At 37.2% G+C, this 24,312-nt stretch overlaps 1 protein-coding gene across 1 annotated transcript in view; it reads right to left on the reverse strand.

Annotated features, from left to right (window-relative positions):
• The window catches only part of DBX2 (developing brain homeobox 2), a 40,005-nt gene that overhangs the window by 13,690 nt on the left and 2,003 nt on the right, over positions 1 to 24,312 (reverse strand). The window contains exon 2 of the mRNA XM_025403636.1: positions 7,858 to 7,953. Coding sequence (XP_025259421.1) covers positions 7,858 to 7,953 — 96 coding nt within the window. The remainder of the gene's footprint in view (positions 1 to 7,857; positions 7,954 to 24,312) is intronic.

The following is a 24,312-nucleotide window of genomic DNA, read 5'->3' on the forward strand; positions in this document are numbered from 1 at the left end:
ATCCCCTCCCCTTTTAAAGTCCTTAATAAAAACCTGCTGGTTTTGCGGCTCAGGGAGGCATCATGGTCCTACCGATATGTGATGTCACCCCTAGAGGCCCAGCTGTAAAATTCCTCTCTTTGTACTCTTTCTCTTTATTTCTCAGCCAGACGTCACTTTGGGAAAATAGAAAGAATCTACATTGAAATATTGGGGGTGGGTTCCCTCGATAAAGATTCCCATCAAGAAAGCCTACAAATAAATTATTCTTACCATTGTGGTATATATTAACATTTGGGGCATCATCAACCCAAACTAGCCCTTGATCTTGAAAGGTGAGACCTGGAGTGGCTGTAAGGATCAAAGGGTTAACTACTGGGTCTGGTCCTCAAGTTTCAGTGCCCTATAACAAACAAGAACTCAACCAATAGACAAGCAAAAACAAAACACCAAAAATAAAGAATATTGTATTTTTTCCTTCTTTACTAGTTGTCTGGTTTCTTTTAGTACTGACCTCAATACACAAATCAAGCTTGTTCTCATAAAGTGATGTAACGTGGTTCCTACAAGAAGCATATGACAATGCTGCTATTCCTAAACCACCACTGATGCTCCTTCCCATGGCTCACCCATGTCTTTTATGGGCAATCTCTGGATCTAACCACAAACCACATTGATGAACCCATACCACTTTCATACCTTCTAAATATACATATAAGCCCCTAAATTTTATGTCTCCATAACACATGTCCAACTATTCATAAATGTATGACAAATGTCTGACTTTTATGGATACTTCCAGATAAACAAAAATAAACAAACAATATAGAAAGAAACAGGCATGGAGAATAAGGCGTGTAGCAGAAATGAGGCTTTAAAAGCTGGAGTCACCAATTCAAGGCGCTACAGTCTCTATCAGTTCGAGGATATTATTATTATTATGCAGCTTCCACATATATTTGGGCTTACATGTGCTGACATATGTGCCAACTACATGCATTATGTCATGTAATCTTTACAACAATCCCTGGAAGAAGAAATTACTTCCCCCATTGTTTACAGGAAAAACCTAGGTTCTAGAAAGTTAAGTTGTGCAATTAAAGTCACACATCAAAGCAGAGGGAAGCAAATCAATGCCTTTGTCAAATTACATCAAAGATCATCAAAGGTACGAGTGGGCAAGGAAAGAAGTGGGGAAGTGGGAAGAGTCACATTAAAATAGCAGAATGACGCAGGATAGGCTGGGTGCAGTGGCTTATGCGTGTAATCCCAGTACTTTGGGAGGCCGAGGTGGACGGATTGCCTGAGGTCAGGAGTTTGAGAACAGCCTGGCCAACATGGTGAAACTCTGTCTCTACTAAAAATACTAAAATTAGCCGGGCGTGGTGGTGTGTGCCCATAATCCCAGCTACTCAGGAGGCTGAGGCAGGCAGAAGTGCTTGAACCTGGGAGGCAGAGGTTGCAGTGAGCCAAGATCGTGCCACTACTGCACTCCAGGCTAGATGACAAAACAAGACTCCATCTTAAAAAAAAAAAAAAAAAAAAAAGAGTGGCCTGGGATAGAAAACTTTTCAAAGGCATGATTCCCTGGACCCTGACATGCTCCCTAATCACCGTCTTCCCCAGCAGCCCTGTATGAGGGCCCAGTGAAGGGTGCTACAAATGGAGGTATGCTGTGGAGGGGAGGTGGGGGGAGACAGAGAGACAGAGAAACAGAAACACAGCATTGGACAATCTAGTGGTCATCATTGCCTCTCTCTATTGCCTCAACTTCCAGAAAACATGACTTAACTCTGAAGACATGGCAATGGTGTCTGTAGCAGCCAGCAAACACTACCAAACAGAGAGACCTTATCCAGTCACTTTCTAAACATCAGACCACGAGCAAATAGCTGCAGCTCTGGCCTATCTACCACTGCAAATCAAAAGCATCTTGTACTGTGAACAGCTTGCCAGTAATGTGTGTAATGTTTAGACTCACAAGGAACTCATGTTAATCTCTGGATCATTGATCCCATTCGGGGACACTTCCTTTCTCCTGTATCTTTTCACCTATTGCTTTGAGAAGCTCTAGAAAGGCTTCTGGATCATGCATGTCCAGTGCTGCTCTTTGCCCCAGTATAGTTTCCAGCACCTGCCATGGCACTGGCCTTCTCTCTGTTTCCTGTTCTGTTCCAGCCTTTGCTTGCAACCTGGGCTACCCTGAGGTAGGCCAAGGAGTGCTATATAAAGTCCACTTCTAACAAGTCATGTTGTTTAATGTTTGCTTTCTAAGTTTACAGTTTTTCCATATTAAAAACTAATTCATAACCCGGTATCCCCCGACTTTGTAAGGAAAATAATAGCATAAGTCTATGAAGTACCATTGAATCTAAACCTCTCAAAGCTTTTAGTAAAAAATAGGATTATTTCAGGATAACTCAAGCCGGGGGCTACCAATAACACATTCAGAAACAGAATTCTTTCATCCTTTTATATAGATTCAATAGCTTTTCAGAACTGAAAGGGATAAGAGGTCATTTGTTTAATCCAGCTACAACACCATCAGCCTCTATTAACTATTTCCTCAAAAGTAGCTCATTTCAAACCTTGAGTCTGTGTCTCTCCCTCCTGGAGTCAGTTTTCCTCAAATGGGAGATGTTTCTTGTCTGTGTGCTCACCTTTTCCTGCTGCAATATTCCTCACAGTTGAGACTTCCTACCTCCTACCTTTCAGGGGCTTCTCTTCCATGAAGAGCTTCCTTACCCTTCTTATTTTCAAGTGTGTGTGTGTGTGTGTGTGTGTGTGTGTGTGAGAGAGAGAGAGAGAGATGTAATTTTTGCAGATTTGAAGTTCAGAGAGAAAAGACACAGCATTTGCCAAACCCGTGTGATTTAAATTAAAAGTCTATCCTTCTGTCTCTATATAATCTTGTATTTGGGGGTGCCACATGATGACACTTATCAAACAGCTTGATTTGCTAGAAATCATTCCCTTAAAACAAGCCAAAAATTAACTTTCCCTAAACTCCACTCATTGGTCCCAATTCTACACTTCATATCTATATGAATACAGCAGACCTGAGTTAAAGAAAACTCTCATGTTCTCTCTAGCATTTCTCTTCTCCAGGACAAAAATACTCAATTTTTTCCCCAAAATTCCTAACAGTCATACAGAGTCTTTGCTATTTTAAGTTACTGTATACCTCTTAACCTGGTTTTCATATGAGAGTTTGTTCAATGTACCTTTTAAAGTGGGTCTCCAGAACTGAACAGGTGCAGGCAGTCTGACCATTTCAGAGTCCAGTAGCACTCTGATGTCTCTTGTTCTGGAGGGTCTATTTCCAAAAGCACAATCCAAAAACCCTGTATCATTCTGTAGACACATACTGAGCTGACAGTACAACACTTTCCTGCTTTGTTCTATGCAGCCATTCTCCCCCTCCCCTATTCTTCACTTGTTTTTGGAAACCAAAAATCAGGACTTTATAAGTAGCCCTGTTAGGTTTCACGTTATGCTCAGACTAGTGCTATAGACAAGATCAGAGACAACCACTCCATATTGCTAAGCAGTTCCCCTCCCCCACCCATCACCCACCCTTTAACTGCTTAAGAACATTTGGGGCCGGGCGCGGTGGCTCAAGCCTGTAATCCCAGCACTTTGGGAGGCCGAGACGGGCGGATCACGAGGTCAGGAGATCGAGACCAGCCTGGCTAACACGGTGAAACCCAGTCTCTACTAAAAAATACAAAAAACTAGCCAGGCGAGGTGGCGGGCGCCTGTAGTCCCAGCTACTCGGGAGGCTGAGGCAGGAGAATGGCGTAAACCCGGGAGGCGGAGCTTGCAGTGAGCTGAGATCCGGCCACTGCACTCCAGCCTGGGCGACAGAGCAAGACTCCGTCTAAAAAAAAAAAAAAAAAAAAAAAGAACATTTGGGGAGAAAAGGAACTCCATTCCAGGAATGTTACTCCAATACTTTCACTGCCTCTCTAGAACTGCTGAATAGAGCCATCAACTTGGAAAATCCATTGTCTTTGAGTCTCTGACCCCTTTAAACATTGTTCTTGGTTGACTGAATGCCATTTATCTATGGAACAGCCCTCCCTGTACTTTTGAGAAGTCAACACCTATTCAACTTATTGCACAAACTCGATTATGTTTTAGGCAATATAATTAGCCTTCTTTTTATATTAGAAAAAAATTATGCATCCCTCTGAAGATCTTATAGTGCTAAGATTAATCCCTATTTAAAAATTGTATGCAACCTTTTGTAGATTTCCACAGATCCTGTTCAGTGTCCTCAGTCCACTGGACACTCCAGCTGAGAGCAGTAAAAGAGAACACAGTCAGGACAGGTGGTAAGAATACTAATCAGTGCATTCCCCGTCTTTGACCATGAAACTCATAGAACCAACCTACATTCACAATTAGAAAAATAATGTCCCTTCCTTTCTGCCTTCAACACAATCCTAAAAATTGAAACTTGGAAAGTGTATTACTTTTTTTAAGTTTTAACAAGAAGAAGAAGACAGTACAATTATCTTAAAATGTAGAATATAAGTTCATCTCCCAAAAGGCAGAGCAGTTTGTCCCAGAAGAATACTTTCCTGGCTCAAATTTTTATAACGCTGCTCCAAATTTAAGCTTTGTCTTTTAAGGCGTAAAATTCAAAGGTCAAATTCAAGTTGGGTACTCAAAGACGAAACAAAACAATTATCTGATTAATTCAATTAGCTAGTCTACATCATTAGGATTCCTATACTTTAAGTAATTTTTAAAAAGTCATTATTTACATAATTTCCACAACTTTCCATTTCATGTTATTTGAGAAATACGTTATTTTGAAAAGAACCTTGTGGTTGTAATATCAAAGATTTTCCATACACTGCTTTGGGTGAGGGGAGAACTGTTAGCACTGCCTTTTAATTTTTCCCCACTGTAAGTGTTGTGCTTAAATAGCCTATTAAACTATTTACTATATGTGAGAAGGCCATTGAATGATTGTTTCCACATTGCAACAAGAAGTTAGTCGTAAATCTAAGAAGTTCACAAGAAAAACTAAATCAATATTAAATAAATGAATCATGTAAAGAATCAAAATAATACTTCACTCACATAGTTAAAAATGTGCTGGTCTGATCCTACGCTTTTGGAAAGAGTGAAGCAATATAGTGAAACAATGATGAGGGCCATTGATTTAATCAGTTATTACACTTTTCAGTATAAACCTAATTTTGGCTGTCTGAGCTGAAACTTAATGCAAGTTTATTTGGACAGTCCACTTTCCTTTGTTTGTACAATGGAAAATAATATAAAGACCTGGGCATAAAAATCATTCTTATTATTTAAAAAAGAAGAAAAAAAGAAAAACTAGTAAATGTCTTATTAAAAATTGTTGTACGGATATAAACCTTATTAACTGTACCTTATTTATGTAAAATTATTTATTGACAGCTTAATTCTATCATGTTATTATTTGCTGCCAATACAAATGAACATTACAAATAAGAAAATATGAAATTCATTTTAGACTTATAACTAATAATATGAGAAACTATCATTTATTAAAATCACTTGTGGGATCTCTAAACTGTTTTAAAATGCCAACTTTAGAAATGAAGCCAAATCAAGTGAATCATTTTCTATCCTTGATTAGAGCTGCACTGACTTTCAGATTGTATATTTATTTTTAAGAAAAAGATAAACACAGGACTTCATAAACCTCTAGGGTTAAACACTATAATTTACAAGAGTTATGCAAAAGGCACAAAGTAGGAAAAACTGGGAAGCAGATGGAGAAAAATAAGGCCTGCTTAAAGTAATTTTTCAAGCAGTAGAGAAGATAAAGTCATCTAGAAAATGTCTTTAGCATTACTCTTACATGCACTATTTATTGAACTGGCCCAGCCTTTCTTTTCTATCTAGTAAACTGCCCCAAACTTTGATAGCTTGAGACTCTTCAAACATCCCTATAAAATAAGTACACACACACACACACACACACATACACACATACACACATGCACATGAATGTCTGTCCACCTGTTAAATGGAATTTTTTGTCCATTTCCACTTACCTGAACTGCCAGAGATTTTCTGAAGTAAAAACCCAGTATCATATCATGATGAAATAACTGAAGCTAAGCGTGGGACCTCTTTTGATCTCCACTCCCGAAATCTAACACTGAAGACTTAATTCCACAGAGATGCCACCATGATACGGTACCAGATATTTGGGTTTTAGGTCTCTACTCCAGAAGTCTTTTCCTGATACCCTCATATATGGTGATAAATGTCTCCTTAATTTGCACAAGAGTTTTCAATTGTCCTCATAGGAGACCACCTTGAAGGAGCGAGTAAAAGGTTTAGTCATGGTTTCTATTTTTCTGTTTGAATTCAATACATTCTAGTTAAATGGACAATTAATAGGTCACTTCCAAAATAGTAGTGTATCAGTCCCGGTTAATAAACAATCCCCACAGTTGATAATGGGCCCTATGTATTCAGCAAGTCCCTGTATACACTCAGCTCATCGACTAAATCCCTTTTCAGGTAGACAGGGTTATATGGGAAGATGAGCTAGAATGAGTCTATAAAAGTCAGTTTCATTCACTGCTTTATTTTTCAGTCAAGTGTTTTAAATGGTGTCCAGAAATTCACTTGGAATGTGAGACAGGAGAAAAGACTGACACACAGAGCCTTGCTTTATGACCATACAAAAGGGCAACTGACCCTTGCCCAAGCCTTTTCCATGTGAAATGGTTCCTAAAGTTCATCTGCAGAGTGAAAAATCGTGGTGAGGTCGCGTGTGGATGAGTCGAGTGAAAGTGACGATTGGTCACGGGTCTGTCACCCATTGTGGCCGGGTCTCAGCCATGTAAAGTGCTCTGTGGGAAAGTATCAGCCCCCTAAAGAGATGCTCAGAGCCTGCAGCTCATTAAACCGCCAGCATTTGCTGCCTCACTTGTCAGGAATTATTCTGTCGAGCAACTGTTTTCCTGAACCATTCCCAAGACACATGCACAGAGGCAGCAGGGATCTGAATTGAACCGTGATGGGGTTCGGCACAGGAGCCGGACTCAACTCTTATTTCACTTTTCACCTGACAGAGCTGTTAAGCTGAATAAGTGTTTTCTCTTGGGCAGCTGAAAGAAATGCACCCCTCCACTGGATCTCTTTACCGTAAACTCAAATTCCCTGCCTAGAGATTCTCATCTGACCCAGAAATCTCAAGACCAAGGGGAACTTTACTTTTATGCCTGTGTTTTTCCTTTGCCTGTGAGAGTGTGTGTGTGCACGCTGCGAGATTTCGAAAGTCTGTCATTCTCACTCCACCCCCAGACTCTACTAAAATTTTGCTTTTATAATGTTGGGAGAAAAGAGTTCTCTTGAAAATATTTCCAACAGTTCTGGTTGGTTAACTTCAAGATGCCAAAAATGAGAGATTTATCTCCTCTCATGATCTTGACAATTTTAAATTATTCTCCATAGATACTTAGTGACTTTCTGTGTTACATTTTAAGCGGAATGGAAATTTTACACAGCACAACTTTTTCACCTTCCTTCCTTTCCTTTTTCCTCTTCTTTAAAGGAGTGTTGCTACACATTTCAGAAAAGCCAAACTGGTCCCTCCGAGATCTTTTATATCAAATGGAAAACAAGTTGCTTTTGGTGATGTGTCGGCCCTGGGTTTCAATGCCATTAGAACTGCTCACAATTGCTCAGTGTGCTGAGGTTTGATAAATCTCTGGAAAGCTCCTGAATAGGATTGCTGTGATTTTTAGTGAGGAATTAGCTCCTTGCCGTTGCAATACCAATTAGTTTTCCAGAGCACATTAAATCCTGCAGCTTTCGTTTACAGAGTAACTGAGGCATTGCTGATGAAGCATAAAAACTTACTTGGAAAAGCAGCGGAGGATGCAGTGCGCCGACAGGACCCACCACAGCACGCCGAGTAGAATGGCGGCGCGCTCAGAAGAAAAGGTTTGGAAGGTGCTGCGGAGAAAGCATTGATCTCATTGATTAGCCATTTCTTTAAGACAATATTCAAAACTCCAGTTTCCTAAAAGTCATTGAGTAAATACTTTGCTTAGTTTTAATTTGTTTTGAAATTAAAGTTGTTGTAAAGTAGCCTTTGTCTGTCAAAGAGCATGCCAAATAATCTCATCAAGATTTGAGAGGTGTGGTGGAAAGACGCAAAGAGACTATGAAACACCAAGCCTCTTAGATCATTTTCTGCGCAGTCATCATTGTAAACAGTAAACATCAAATATTCCTTTATTTAAAATACCCTAGAGCAACACTGTCCAAGAAAACTATCCGTGATTATTGGAAATGTCTACATCTGCATTGTTCAAAATGGTATCTGCTACCCACATACAGCTACTGTACACTTAAAATGTAGCTAATATAATGAATAACTGAATGTTTAATCTAAATTCACTTATATTTAAATAGACTCATACGACTAGGGGTTACATTAAATAGCACAGCTCTAGATATCCTACTTACCAAGAAACGATTTAAATTTTATGTGCTTACATTTAATTGTTAAAGTTTGTATCACTTTGCTTATTTTCAGATGGTTCTTTGAAACATATAGTTAGTTGGATTCCAAAGTTGGTAAGAGTAAATTTACTGAGCGATTCCATAACAAAAAGTAGTGTTTCTGATCACATTTACATGACTTAAAGTATTTGAGAATAATCCCATCTTATCTCAAGAGAAATCTAGTCACCCTGAAGATATGTGTTTCTAGTATAGTGAGTTGTCGTGTAATTCTGCTCTGCAGTTTTATTAAAATAATCTACTCATAAAATTTTCAGGAGAGACGTATTTATGATTACTCCTGTGCAAAAGTATGAAAAAGAGACCCATTTTGGTGACTAAAAACTTCTATAAAAATTTTTTGAAGTCTCATTAGTATAAGTTGTTCTATTATTTTAACTATAAAACCATCATAGAAATGATGAATCATCCTCTTTGAATTTAACATTTTAAGCTGAACTCTGTTCCTCAGTAGATGACAACAGTTATAAAGGATAAAACATGAATAATAACTCTCCATTACTGAGCACTTACTGTATGCCATGCTTTGGTTATGTGCCTTAGACACACCATGTCCTTTCATAGAATGTGTTTAATACAATATAACTGTAGGTGGAGATTGCCTAAAGTGGGCACTTGCCCATACCATGACACACTCTGAACAGAGTGCCTAGCACATTCTAAATAGTCAAAACTTTTTTAGTAATTGAGCAAATGGTCTTCCAAACTAACAAACAGAAAACTTCCCTGGTCTTAGGGAAAGAATGAGGGTCAAGAATTAATCCTTCCCCTGCTTCCTGACCCATCCTAAAACATGGCGTCTTTCATAACTGATGACCTTGAAATCTAAAACATGACTTGAAAATAAATATTTTTATGATTCGCCTTTCATATTCAAGTGACAAATTCTTTCCTTTTCTTAATCACATTCAGTGAATATTGTTTCCATATGACTACATACCTTTTTGAAGAACACAGTAATTTCAGACTTGTATTTTAATGAACTGATGAGTTGTTTATGTTCATGTTTATTTTCACAATTTCTGTGAAGGATGTATCAAAATAAGTATAGTTCCCAATAAGAATTATTATAGTATTTCAGGGTCCTGGGTGCTTTAAAATTACAGATTAATCATAAATGCAGTTTTCTTCCTAGCACACAATGGGAAGTTGTTAACATTAATGCTTTTAGGTTTTTTAAATACTTGGGCTTTTAAAGAATCAAGTGTTTGTTTTAATGATCAATTAAATCAAGTGTTTGTTTCAAATGATCAATTAAATTCTTAGTGATAAATGTGGTTTACAGATATCTGATCTTAATGCTGAATTTAACCAGCAAAACCATTTTAATTGAATAGTCTATTATATCGCTCTACATTACCCTATCTTAATATATAAAAGCTGTAATCAAAATGACAGTATCAAAATCTGTAATTGCAAAAAAGTTAATCATAATCTACAGTAACAATTCTAGTTTTGACTAAAGAACTGGACTTCTTCACATTTTGTGACATGACCAGGCTTGAAATTCTATTGTGTACAATTTTTCACCATTTTAAATCATCTTTTTGACACACATATTTACACATGAGTTTAAGTCAATTCCTGATTGCTATACACAAATACATCTTGTTTAAGCTGGTTTATGTGAAAATCACTGTAAAATTCCAATTAAGTGTTTTTTTTCTTTATGTGTTCCTATTTTGACCTAAGTCAAATGCTAATCCAGTGAGCATGTGATTGCAGGAGCACTGAATGGTCTTAAGAAATCACCATTTAAAACAATGCACTGCATTGAAGGTATACATATATACATACCATATATATATATATATGTAACACTTTTAACTGTAGTGAACCATATACATTTTTTAAGTAATGACCAAAACAGGAAACTCAGCTTTGAAGAAAACAAAGTGACAAATTGATAGACATACCATAAACCCTTAAGAACTACTTGGAAGGTGCTCTGAAAAAGGTAGAAAAGGTAATTTGATCCTATATAAAATGCATTTCAAACCTGATCCGTGCCATCTAGATGCAGTTGCTTAATCATTTATCATGTTAGAAATGATTAACTGTAGGCTCACTGAACAATATTTATAATGATAATATTTAAGGAGTGCTTACTATATATCAGGCACTGGACTAGCTACAAATTTAACACATGCTATATCATTGATTCATTAACATTCAACACATCTGAAATGTGATTATGACCGCTCATAGCAAATTAAAAGAAAAAAGGATGAGAAAAACAATAAAGATTTAATATAATAATTAATTACTAGCCATGAGGGATAGAGATTTCATGCACCATGACTCTGCCAGTTATTCAATAAGAGCTTGACCCTGGATAACGGACACATCTCCCAAGATTTCCATGAGAAAGAAAAAAAATGGCCTTTCCTCTGGAAAAAAATATAAACAGGTCAGGTTCTAGAGCATGACGCCAGTTTATATTAACACAACATCTTGAGACACTCCAAATTTCATATCCTACTGTGATGGCTAATACTGAGTGTCAACTTGATTAGATTGAAGGATGCAAAGTATTGATGCTGGGTGTGTCTGCGAGGGTGTTGCAAGGGAGATTAACATTTGAGTTAGTGGGCTGGGAAAGGCTGGGTGGGCACCATCTAATCAGCTACCAGCACAGCTAGAATATAAAGCAGGCAGAAAAAAGTGAAAAGCCTAGACTGGCCTAGCCTACCAGCCTACATCTTTCTCCCATGCTTCCTTCCCTCAAACATTGGACTCCAAGTTCTTCAGTTATGGGACTCGAACTGACTCTCCTTGCTCCTCAGCTTGCATACGTCCTATTGTGGGACCTTGTGATCTTGTGTTAATACTTAATAAACTCCCCTTTATATATATGCCTATATATCCTATGAGTTCTGTTCCTCTAGAGAACCCTGACTGATACACCTACCAATCAAGCTTCCAATTTCTGTGTGAAACTGTTATGAGTGACAAACAAAATGACTTAAAATCTTTGGAACTAAACTGGGGCCTGTCTGAATCCAAATGACTAAAATTATGTATTCAGAGAAAACTTCATGAACTTTCCGTATGACTTATTTGAAGATATAGATTCAAGATACTTTTTATTTTGCATGTTTATTTAAGATGGGAACTTCTAGCCAACCTAATGGTGAACTGGACAGATTTTTTTTAACTTAGCTGACTAGATGGTTCTGTGATACAAGTATCCCATAGCCAAGCAAGGTTACAAGTTTAGCTACTGAGAAATTATTCTGTTTTCTAGAAAACAATAATTTTTAAAATTGTTTTTTGTTCTTTTCATTCTCCTTTAGTAAAGCAGAAGAACATCAGGAATCTAAATGGTGTGAAACCACATTCTTATTGGCAATACAAACTATGGTACTAACCGACTTGAACTGTTTTTCGAAGGAAGAATACTGAAGACCACTAATAAAACTTTCAAATAAATTTCAGGAGCCCACTGCATTTAAGAAGGATAAGGAGAAATAACAGAAAGTTCCAAAGTATCTTACTAAGGCAACCACTGGGGGAAAAAACCCTCTAGGAAAGAATGACAGGGAAGTAAATAATTAAGAATATTATTATAATAAATAATATTAATAGTTAATTAATTAAATTAATTAAAGGGATCAATTCAACAGGAAGAGCTAACTATCCTAAATATATATGCATCCAATACAGGAGCACCCAGATTCATAAAGCAAGTCCTTAGAGACTTACAAAGAGACTTAGACTCCCATACAATAACAATGGGAGACTTCAACTCCCCACTGTCAACATTAGACAGATCAACGAGACAGAAAGTTAATAAGGATATCCAGGAATTGAACTCATCTCTGCAGCAAGCAGACCTAATAGACATCTACAGAACTCTCCACCCCAAATCAACAGAATATACATTCTTCTCAACACCACATCACACTTATTCCAAAATTGACCACATAATTGGAAGTAAAGCACTCCTCAGCAAATGTACAAGAACAGAAATTATAACAAACTGTCTCTCAGACCACAGTGCAATCAAACTAGAACTCAGGACTAAGAAACTCAATCAAAACCGCTCAACTACATGGAAACTGAATAACCTGCTCCTGAATGACTACTGGTACACAACGAAATGAAGGCAGAAATAAAGATGTTCTTTGAAACCAATGAGAACAAAGACAAAACATACCAGAATCTCTGGGACACATTTAAAGCAGTGTGTAGAGGGAAATTTATAGCACTAAATGCCCACAAGAGAAAGCAGGAAAAATCTAAAATTGACACTCTAACATCACAATTAAAAGAACTAGAGAAGCAAGAGCAAACACATTCAAAAGCTAGCAGAAGGCAAGAAATAACTAAGATCAGAGCAGAACTGAAGGAGATAGAGACACAAAAAACCCTCCAAAAAATCAATAAATCCAGGAGCTGGTTTTTTGAAAAGATCAACAAAATTGATAGACCGCTAGCAAGACTAATAAAGAAGGAAAGAGAGAAGAATCAAATGGATGCAATAAAAAATGATACAGGGGATATCACCACCGACCCCACAGAAATACAAACTACCATCAGAGAATACTATAAACACCTCTACGCAAATAAACTAGAAAACCTAGAAGAAATGGATAATTTCCTGGACACTTACACTCTTCCAAGACTAAACCAGGAAGAAGCTGAATCCCTGAATAGACCAATAGCAGGCTCTGAAATTGAGGCAATAATTAATAGCCTACCAACCAAAAAAACTCCAGGACCAGATGGATTCACAGCTGAATTCTACCAGAGGTACAAGGAGGAGCTGGTACCATTCCTTCTGAAACTATTCCAATCAATAGAAAAAGAGGGAATCCTCCCTAACTCATTTTATGAGGCCAACATCATCCTGATACCAAAGCCTGGCAGAGATACAACAAAAAAGATAATTTTCGACCAATATCCCTGATGAACATCGATGCAAAAATCCTCAATAAAATACTGGCAAATCGGATCTAGCAGCACATCAAAAAGCTTATCCACCATGATCAAGTGGGCTTCATCCCCGGGATGCAAGGCTGGTTCAACATATGCAAATCAATAAACATAATCCAGCATATAAACAGAACCAAAGATAAAAACCACATGATTATCTCAATAGATGCAGAAAAGGCCTTTGACAAAATTCAACAGCCCTTCATGCTAAAAACGCTCAATAAATTGGGTATTGATGGAATGTATCTCAAAATAATAAGAGCTATTTATGACAAACCCATAGCCAATATCATACTGAATGGGCAAAAACTGGAAAAATTCCCTTTGAAAACTGGCACAAGACAGGGATGCCCTCTTTCACCACTCCTATTTAACATAGTGTTGGAAATTCTGGCTAGGGCAATCAGGCAAGAGAAAGAAATAAAGGGTATTCAGTTAGGAAAAGAAGAAGTCAAATTGTCCCTGTTTGCAGATGACATGATTGTATATTTAGCAAACCCCATTGTCTCAGTGCAAAATCTCCTTAAGCTGATAAGAAACTTCAGCAAAGTCTCAGGGTACAAAATTAATGTGCAAAAATCACAAGCATTCTTATACACCAGTAACAGACAAACAGAGAGCCAAATCATGAATGAACTTCCAGTCACAATTGCTTCAAAGAGAATAAAATACCTAGGAATCCAACTTACAAGGGATGTAAAGGACCTCTTCAAGGAGAACTACAAACCACTGCTCAGTGAAATAAAAGAGGGCATAAACAAATGGAAGAACATACCATGCTCATGGATAGGAAGAATCAATATCATGAAAATGGCCATAGTGCCCAAGGTAATTTATAGATTCAATGCCATCCCCATCAAGCTACCAATGAGTTTCTTCACAGAATTGGAAAAAAAAACTGCTTTAAAGTTCATATGGAACCAAAAAAGAGCCCGCATCTCCAAGACAATCCTAAGTCAAAAGAACAAAGCTGGAGGCATCACGCTACCTGACTTCAAACTATAATACAAGGCTACAGTAATCAAAACAGCATGGTACTGGTACCAAAACAGAGATATAGACCAATGGAACAGAACAGAGCCCTCAGAAATAATACCACACATCTACAGCCATCTGATCTTTGACAAACCTCAGAAAAACAAGAAATGGGGAAAGGATTCCCTATTTAATAAATGGTGCTGGGATAATTGGCTAGCCATAAGTAGAAAGCTGAAACTGGATCCTTTCCTTACTCCTTATACGAAAATTAATTCAAGATGGATTAGACACTTAAATGTTAGACCTAATACCATAAAAACCCTAGAAGAAAACCTAGGTAATACCACTCAGGACATAGGCAAGGGCAAGGACTTCATGTCTAAAACACCAAAAGCAATGGCAACAAAAGCCAAAATTGACAAATGGGATCTAATTAAACTAAAGAGCTTTTGCACAGCAAAAGAAACTACTATCAGAGTGAACAGGCAACCTACAGAATGGGAGAAAATTTTTGCAATCTACTCATCAGACAAAGGGCTAATATCCAGAACCTGCAAAGAACTCAAAAAAATTTACAAGAAAAAAACAAACAACCCCATCAAAAAGTGGGCAAAGGACATGAATAGACATTTCTCAAAAGAAGACATTCATACAGCCAACAGACACATGAAAAAATGCTCATCATCACCGGCCATCAGAGAAATGCAAATCAAAACCACAGTGAGATACCATCTCACACCAGTTAGAATGGCAATCATTAAAAAGTCAGGAAACAACAGGTGCTGGAGAGGATGTGGAGAAATAGGAACACTTTTACACTGTTGGTGGGATTGTAAACTAGTTCAACCATTATGGAAAACAGTATGGCGATTCCTCAAGGATCTAGAACTGGAAGTACCATATGACCCAGCCATCCCATTACTGGGTACATACCCCAAGGATTATAAATCATGCTGCTATAAAGACACATGCACACGTATGTTTATTGTGGCACTATTCACAATAGCAAAGACTTGGAATCAACCCAAATGTCCATCAGTGACAGACTGGATTAAGAAAATTTGGCACATATACACCATGGAATACTATGCAGCCATAAAAAAAGGATGAGTTTGTGTCCTTTGTAGTGACATGGATGCAGCTGGAAACCATCATTCTCAGCAAACTATCACAAGAACAGAAAACCAAACACCGCATGTTCTCACTCATAGGTGGGAACTGAACAATGAGAGCACTTGGACTTGGGAAGGGGAACATCACACACCGGGGCCTATCATGGAGAGGGGGTGGGGGGAGGGATTGCATCGGGAGTTATACCTGATGTAAATGACGAGTTGATGGGTGCTGACGAGTTGATGGGTGCAGCACACCAGCATGGCACAAGTATACATATGTAACAAACCTGCATGTTATGCACATGTACCCTAGAACTTAAAGTATAATAAAAAATAATAATTAATTAAAATTAATAATTAATGAATAATTAAAATAATTAATTTAATAATAAATAATAAATTGATTACAAATAATAATAATGACAGAGAAGTAAATAATTCCAAAAGGATGGTTTTAATGACCTCCTTCACATGCCAGGTACATGGCCATTGAGAAGTTAAAAATCTAAACTTCCGACTTGCAAATAATACACAATTGAACAGACAGTCTATGGTGGGGTAGACCCAAAACACGACTCCAAAGAACAGCAGACATCTGTCTTGAGTAGTTGGAACAAAGAAATATCAATTAGCTAATGAGGTTTGATTTATTTTAATACTTAGTACATCTGAAAGTAATTCATTCATGTGATCTAACTGCAAACCTTGCCTTCAATCACCAGGCATAACAAGTTAGGTAAATTCATCCTTACCTTTCTGTTTATCAGAAAACAAGAGAAGCCTGCATTTTTTTGCCTCAAAGGTGTTTTAAAGACAGAAAAACAAAGGGTCTTAATGTTTCGTAACAGCTCATCAGAAGATAAATCGAATGCAGTGTCTACTTGTTTGCTTCTGTCCTTTCAACTTAGGGCAAATAATATGTATTGCCTATCTGTCAACTGCTGAGCACTGCACTGTGTGCCGGGACTACAAAGATTGAAAAAGGAGTTTTCCTTCCTGGAATAATTTATATTTTTTAATATTCTTTAACTTACAGATTTGAGTCTGCTGGTTAATGAAATGAAATGTAAATTTCTCAGTTACTCCAAATTCAATTTTGTTCAGTGAAACCTGACACACTCCCCAAGGAAATGCAATCTAACAAAATTCATACTGTGCACATCCATAGCCAGTGGTTCTCAACCCTGAATACACATTAGAATTGTCTGGGCTGCTTCTCAAAGATACAGATGCCTAGCCCCCACACCAATTGTTTTAAATCAGGCTGGCTAGGATTGGACACCCGCACAGCATTTTTTCACTTTGTAGGTAATTATAAAATAGAGCAAGGATGAGACTGTGAAAAGAACATAAAACAACACCTGACACATCGTAGACAATCAATAAATGTTAGCCTCTCCTCTTGCCATTAGTATATAATCTGAGATCAAGACTAAAACAGCATATAAAAAAGCAGTATTGTCCAGACTTCTAGTGAAATACAGAATAAAAAGAAAAGGATATTTTAAGAAAGGCTTGTTCAAAGAAGGCTTTAAGCAGAAGAAACATCTTAATCAGGGTCTTGATTTGGAAAGTACTTGAAAGGGCAAAAGAAGAGAATGAAACCATTCCAAAAAGAAAAGGTTGCAGGGACAAAGGAAAAGAGGCAAGGATGGTGTTAACACATGGGGCAGGTAAAGGAGACCAGCCTGGCTACTGGGACAAGGTTCAAGGGGTGAACATTAAGCAATGTGGCTAGAAGAGTTAAATGCAGTTGATGGAATTAAGGTCTTAAAGGCCAAACTAGGTAATTTCATTTAATCTGTAGTCAAATTGGATAATTTGGATTCTCCTGAGTAGCTTGGTGACATGATGAAAACTACATTTGAGAAAAGTTCACCTGGCAGTGGTGGATGGGATGCAGTGGAATAAAGAAGGGCCAGGCCGGGCGCGGTGGCTCAAGCCTGTAATCCCAGCACTTTGGGAGGCCGAGACGGGTGGATCACGAGGTCAGGAGATCGAGACCAGCCTGGCTAACACGGTGAAACCCTGTCTCTACTAAAAAAATACAAAAAACTAGCGGGGCGAGGTGGCGGGCGCCTGTAGTCCCAGCTACTCGGGAGGCTGAGGCAGGAGAATGGCATAAACCCGGGAGGCAGAGCTTGCAGTGAGCTGAGATCCGGCCACTGCACTCCAGCCTGGGCGACAGAGTGAGACTCCATCTCAAAAAAAAAAAAAAAGAAGGGCCAAAGGGAAAGCTGCTATGCAGTAACAACGTGCTGTAGCAACAGGTGATGATAAGCATTTGTGTGAACACTTCCAGCAACATCTTATCTATCCTCACAACACCAACAAGTTGACAGGGTCTGGCTTCCCTCCAGCTGTGGGACGCTAGTTCACTGTGATCATCACAGGTGCCCAGGGTCATCACCTCTGCTGCCTTACCCTCAGGGAGTCTCAATTAGACCGCTCTGAAAAAATGATCTAAACTTGAGGAGATTCCTTGCTCTTTGTATTATAAAGTCTATGTCACAGAAGAGAATACTACAAGCCTTTGTGAAGGCTCCCTGAGCTCCCGGTTATAGTACTCTGTGTGATTAATTCCTGCACTGGTCTACTCCAGCAGAAGATAGACCTAGCAAGAAATGCATCTGATATTGGTTATCTTGATTTCATCCTGGGACAGATTTTAAATGATCACAAATTATTTGGTACTCCTCCCACTGACAGGTGGGGTCTATTTCTTCTTCTCTTGAATTCGGAATGGCCTCGGTGACTTGCTTAACCAAGAGATATGGCAGATAAGACATTCTGAAACTTCTACAACTAAGTCTTATGAAGTTCCAGAATGTCACTTCCAAGACTAAGTCATAAGAAACTGCAAGACTTCATATGACCTAGTGCTGGAAGTACCAGAATGTCCAAAGTTCCAAAGCCACATGGGTTTTTGGAATGTGTGCTCTTGGTGTTCTCCCTTTCAGAACCCAGCCACTCTGCTATAAAAAGGCCAAGAAACTTGGAGAGCCCAAGTATGAATGCTGCAATAAACAGCTCCAGTTGAGCACCCAGTAAACAGATGGTATCAGCACCAGCCATGTGAGTAGCCATCTTGGACATCCAGCCCAGTCAAATCTTCCCATGACTTTAGTCCCAGTTGACATCTAACATCACTCAAGATTCTAAGTGAGAACCACCCAGCTGAGCCTAGTCAACCCACAAAACTGTAAGAGAAAATAACAAATTGTTCTTTAAGCCACTGAGTTTTGGGATGGCTTCTTATACAACAATATCCCTTTTACCAATATTTTGCTTATGGTGAAATGGTGGGAAGGAGTCCTGCGCATCTTTTCCTGTATCTTACCAGTGGGTTTTTGAGGTATGTGCTTTAAAGTCAAATACTGAGTCTACCACTGTTCACATTTTGAAATGAAGAAAGAGAGGCTCTGTGAGGTTATATGAATTCAGGTTATATGGTTACAGAATCAGTAATCTGAAGACCTTGAATCTAGACTTAAATACAGGAATGTTCAGAGAGCTATAGGTAGTTTTAAATTTAACCAATTTGCCATTTACATGTCGCAACAAGCACTGGCGTACTTGTATTATAAAAAGCAAGAGAGTAAATACTTTACGGTTTGTGAGCCCTACACAGTCTCCATTATGACTATTCAATAGAAAAGCAGCTATACGAAATATGTAAACAAATAGGTGTTATTCTGTTCTAGCTTTAAACAATCAGATGGTCTTTTTTGTTTCAAACCCGATATAACCACAAAACTTGTTCAATACACCTAAACTCAATCCAGCCCTAGGTTATCTGTTAAAAACTTGCCAGAAGTCACAGTTTTTATTTCTTTTTTAATGTACATAAATTTTCTCGAACAATGACTTATTAACTCCTTCCCATACAAAGTTTTAAAGAAATTTTGAGTCTTTTCAAGAGGCCTTGTGGAAATCTATATATTGTATATTCTATTTCTGATGGTGCTTAGAGTTAACAAAAAATTAAGGTTGTTATGGCATGGTCCCTGAACATGTGAAAGAAAAGTGAAAAACCTGGTTCATCTGGGGAGTATTTATAAACAAGAAGGCATTAAAATAGTCAGCAATTTTTACAAAAAGACCCAAGTTTTTTTCTGTTTTCCTTTCCTTTTCCTGAATGCTTCAGTTCTAAAAGTCTAAAAACTCCTATAGGCTTTTTGATCTTTGACTTCAGAGAGAATTTTAGTACCTTAAGGTGACTGTTCACATACCTCACAAAACTGTGCCCCTGAAATATTCTCAACTAATAGCTGGTTGACAAAATGAATAATGCTATTAAAAATGAAATCAGCTATGGTAACTTTATATAGAGTGATGAATCACTCAGCATTGCCAAGTTAAGTATTGACTGGAGGCTAAAAGAATGAAAGAGAGAGATTTCATTAAAAGTGGAAACATTACTGAAAGTAAAATAAAATATTTTGGAATAAAATACAAGGGCCTGGTAAGTATGTTATATGTTAAGGCAAAAATCCAATTTCTTACTAAGAGAGTATAAAATAGAAACATGATCTAATGAAGTCTAAAATGAGGATTCTAACAAGCATTCCTAGATAAAAATCATAGTTTCATTTTACAACTTGCCTTTTTATTCCTGACAGACTCCAGGTGTATTTGAATGAAAACTTAGTTACTTAAACTGACTTAAAAGTTGTGTCCTTTCATTGTACATATAAAGAAAAACTACTGTAATTAAGAAAAACTTTACTTAGAGCTTCTTCTAACCGAAAATTAAATAGACAAACACTGTATTAAGGGTTGCAAAGCAAGATCCTCAAAAGATCTTCGCATTTAACGCCCATCTTAATATAAGCACACATTTCTTTAAATAGTTTAAATAACAATTTCATTTCTGTATAAACTTTCATAGCAAAGAATCTCAAAGGATGTTATGAACACAACGATTAAACAGAAATTATGCATGGATGTTAGGTCCTTCACTTTTAAGTTGCTACCGTTTCACTGTTCAGCAGCAAATCTAACCATAAAATATCTTCTTACAGCAAAAAGACACCTACTGGTCAACAAGAACAGGAATGAGGTGGCACACCCAAAGAGGACTATCATGGAGTCTAAGCACAGCTTAGGTTCCAATATAAACCTTGGAAACACATCCATGGCAAACAAATATAAATAAAATCACCCTTGGCAATCCCCCCCCCCCTTTTTTTTTTTTTTTTTTGAGACAGAGTCTCGCTCTGTCACCCAGGCTGGAGTGCAGTGGTGCGATCTCGGCAATCCCTTTAAATTGCCCAAAACATACGGCATCCTTTTGACTTTATGTAGCATAACCCTGAACACTCTAAATTCTACGTAAGTCCATACGTACATTTACGGGCATTCAAACCATCGTATCTCTTAAAATAACCCTCAAATCCCTAAAGGAAGGGAGCTAAGTGGAAAGTTCTAAAACATTCTTATTTGCCTGCTCCATGTACTCCTGTTTTACTATTAAACTTCAAGAGTTTCAGTACATATTACCAGACTGAAATTTACTTGTTGTTACAGCAAAGAAGAGAAGAGAGGCATGTGTTGGGGCAGAAGAGAGGTAGAAATATTGGTTCTAATAGTCTCTTTTATTTTATCCACTGCAAGAACTTCTCCTTGAACCTGAAGGTGTTTATTAACTTAGGGACCATAGAGTTGATTACTCACGAACTAGGTAAAAGTCATTAATATGTTAATTTTAAATAAAAAGGTATGTTGAACAGATTACAGAAAAATATACAGACATAGAAAGAATATGGTTCTGGAATTCTCAAAAAATTCCACCAAAGGATGACTGGAGTGATGGCCTCAGCAAAGAACCACTAGCATGGGTCCCATCACTATCCCATTCGGAATCCCCTTTTGTCATTCTGGTTCTGAATCAGCATCAACACTCAAAATTCTATGATTTTAATTTGTCAAAACGAATCTAAATCATAGTGTCAACAACAGAAAGCTCAAACTCAGGCTTAAAAAATAAGGTCACAAAGTCTTTACTTAGACTGGAATCCCCACCTTGAGCACAAATCCCTTTTCTCCCTCCCCTAGGTGCCTAAAATGTAAGAGAGGCCATTTTATTTCACACTTTCAGTGTATCTCAGTGGAGGAAAAAACTACCATTTGCAGCACCAGACACAAGTGTGAACAGTTTCAGACAGTCAACAATCAATGGGTAAACAGTACCTGGGATTGGGAGACAAATAAGAAAACTAGAGTGCACATTAAGTATTGACGGTCAGAAACAATCCTAACTGGATGCCGGAAAAAAAAAGTACTAACGCTCTTTTATTTCTTTACTACACAGAATGACTTACTTGGCAAAACTACTTTTTGCAGTTCAACTCACCTATCCAGAATGAACATTTGCTTTCCAGTCCTTTCATATGCAGCACAAGAATAGATTTAATAAACAATAAAAGAAATTATATTCAGGAAATTATTTTTATGTCAAACATTTTCTAAAATGCTTAAAATAACAAATGTTATTAATAAGCAAGACTATTTGTTCCACTTATTTTGAAGAGAACTGATGGCATAACCACCAATTGGAAAACTGATGTCATTCTGTAGCCAGGAGAATTTAAATCTTTTGGCATTTTACATTTTCAGGCCCTCTTTTATATACAAAGACATGAATATTTTTATCAGGCATAATATTTTCCAAATATTGTCACAAATAATGGCATCGGCAAACTTCTGAGGAAGGATGTCTGATAATCAGAGTTTACTCCAAAAACCTCCTGGTTTCCACTAATAAACTATAATACATTCATGACATTTTTTCTTTTTTCAGACATAAGCCCTGCAGGAGAACCTATTTACTATCCAATATTGCCCTAAATGTGCCCCTCCCTAGCCCTGAGTCCTTTGATTTTTAAAGTTTTAAAACTATTCTATATAAACAACTTGACAACATATAGCTATGGAGTGTGGCTTTTCTTGCTGTAAATACTCAAACTTAACAACTTTCAGGGATGAAGCACTGACAACTCTACTTTCGCCCATGAGCTGTAAATTTGTGTTACCGTGTTTAACTGTCACCACCTTTCAAATATATTTCATAACAAGAGGAAAGGGAAAGCTAATTTCTTCCATTATGGGCTGAGGTACAAAATCACAATTTGATTTATTATTGTGATACTATGTAATTGGTGATCCAATTGGCCCTCATTATTTTCTTCTGGTCAATGAAAGACTAACCTAAGGTAGGAGTCTGAAGATTTGGAGCAATTTTTTTCTCTTTCACAAGTTCATAGATGATTAAAGTGATACTTTGGACAAAAACAAAATGAGCAAATGAAATAATCATTGAGAAAAACAACTGGAATCCCCACAGCCATCTCATTAGCTTATTAGGAGGATTAAGGGAGCTGTTTTGAAAATGGCTGCTAACCTATAAAGCGGTACAGAACATGGAATGTAAGCTCTACAAGGGCCCAGTCAGTCATCTGTTTTGTTAACTGATTATGCCAATGGCCTAGAACAGAGCCTGATACATGGGTGACACTCAGTAAGCATGTGCTGAATGAATGAAATATATGGTATATTTAAAGTAGGTAACAAAAATAACGAAAAATAATGAAACAAAAACGCATACAGAAGCAGAAATCCCGCAGTTAAATGGTGGTATATTTCACCAATGAACTTAGAAATAACTCTGGGGCTTTCTTATTCAAATTTAGATGTAGTGCACTGAACAAATTAAGGCTAGGAAAAAAGCGGGCAGTCAACATGCAGAAATTACTAAAATCAGATTTTGTGGTCCACTCCCAAGTTAACGTCTAAAGGATCAGAACTGGTTGTTCGACAACATTTCAGAAAAATATAGTATTATCTTCCCGAAAACTCCAACTCTTAGGCTCTCCCCCAGAACACCAAATCACTATTTCATCCTCACCTAATTTCCACCTGATAGGAAAAAAAAAAATTGTTGGCACTCCATTATAATTTCATAATTGTACACTCCATAAAATAATTCCCACATTTGGTAAGGCAAGAATCTGTAATTTAAATAAAACCGGGGCAATGTTCAGAAAACTACATTCTTTATCCAATTATCAAAATATATCAATATAAATTCTGGTTTTAAGCAGCATATTTGTGGGGTCAAATTCATGAGATTTTAGTTTTCTTCTTTAGATGTTTTTCTAGTTTCAGAACCTAATGTTTTCTTTACAAGAATAATTTTTTAAAAAACAAAGGTTGTTTGTTCAAATGAAAATTAATCTAGAACATCATCTCTTCAATGAGTATTGAATAAAATATTTGGAAAACCACATGCTTAAACTGTATTAGAATACTTCAAAAGGAAATAAAAATTCTTACAACCCTCGTAATTATTCCAAAAACAATGTTTGCAATTGGACACTGTAATACGTGTACAAGAATGAATATGTTCTTGAAAATAAAAAATGTAGTTATGAAAACTTTTAACCTTTAGTTGCAATATTTTGAAATAAATAAATAGATATGGGAAATTACTTTTGAGGGTTATTGAAATAACTGCACTTGACTTGCATTTATTTTATTTAAATGTAATCTGTAAAATCTGCAAAGGTTAAAATTAAATACCTTTTCATGGCTGAGACAATTATGATTAGAAACAGCGTAGGAATCCTTGAAAGATAACTTCTATCAATACAAACAAGCCACCAAAAGTTATGCAAATCAACAAATTTTCTGGAAAATAATTATGAAATATAATTTATTAACTCTTGTCCAAGTGAACCTGCTTTATGCCTAATTT

Source organism: Theropithecus gelada, chromosome 11 (assembly GCF_003255815.1).
Source record: "Theropithecus gelada isolate Dixy chromosome 11, Tgel_1.0, whole genome shotgun sequence".
In the NCBI taxonomy this organism is placed as follows: Eukaryota; Metazoa; Chordata; class Mammalia; order Primates; family Cercopithecidae; genus Theropithecus; species Theropithecus gelada.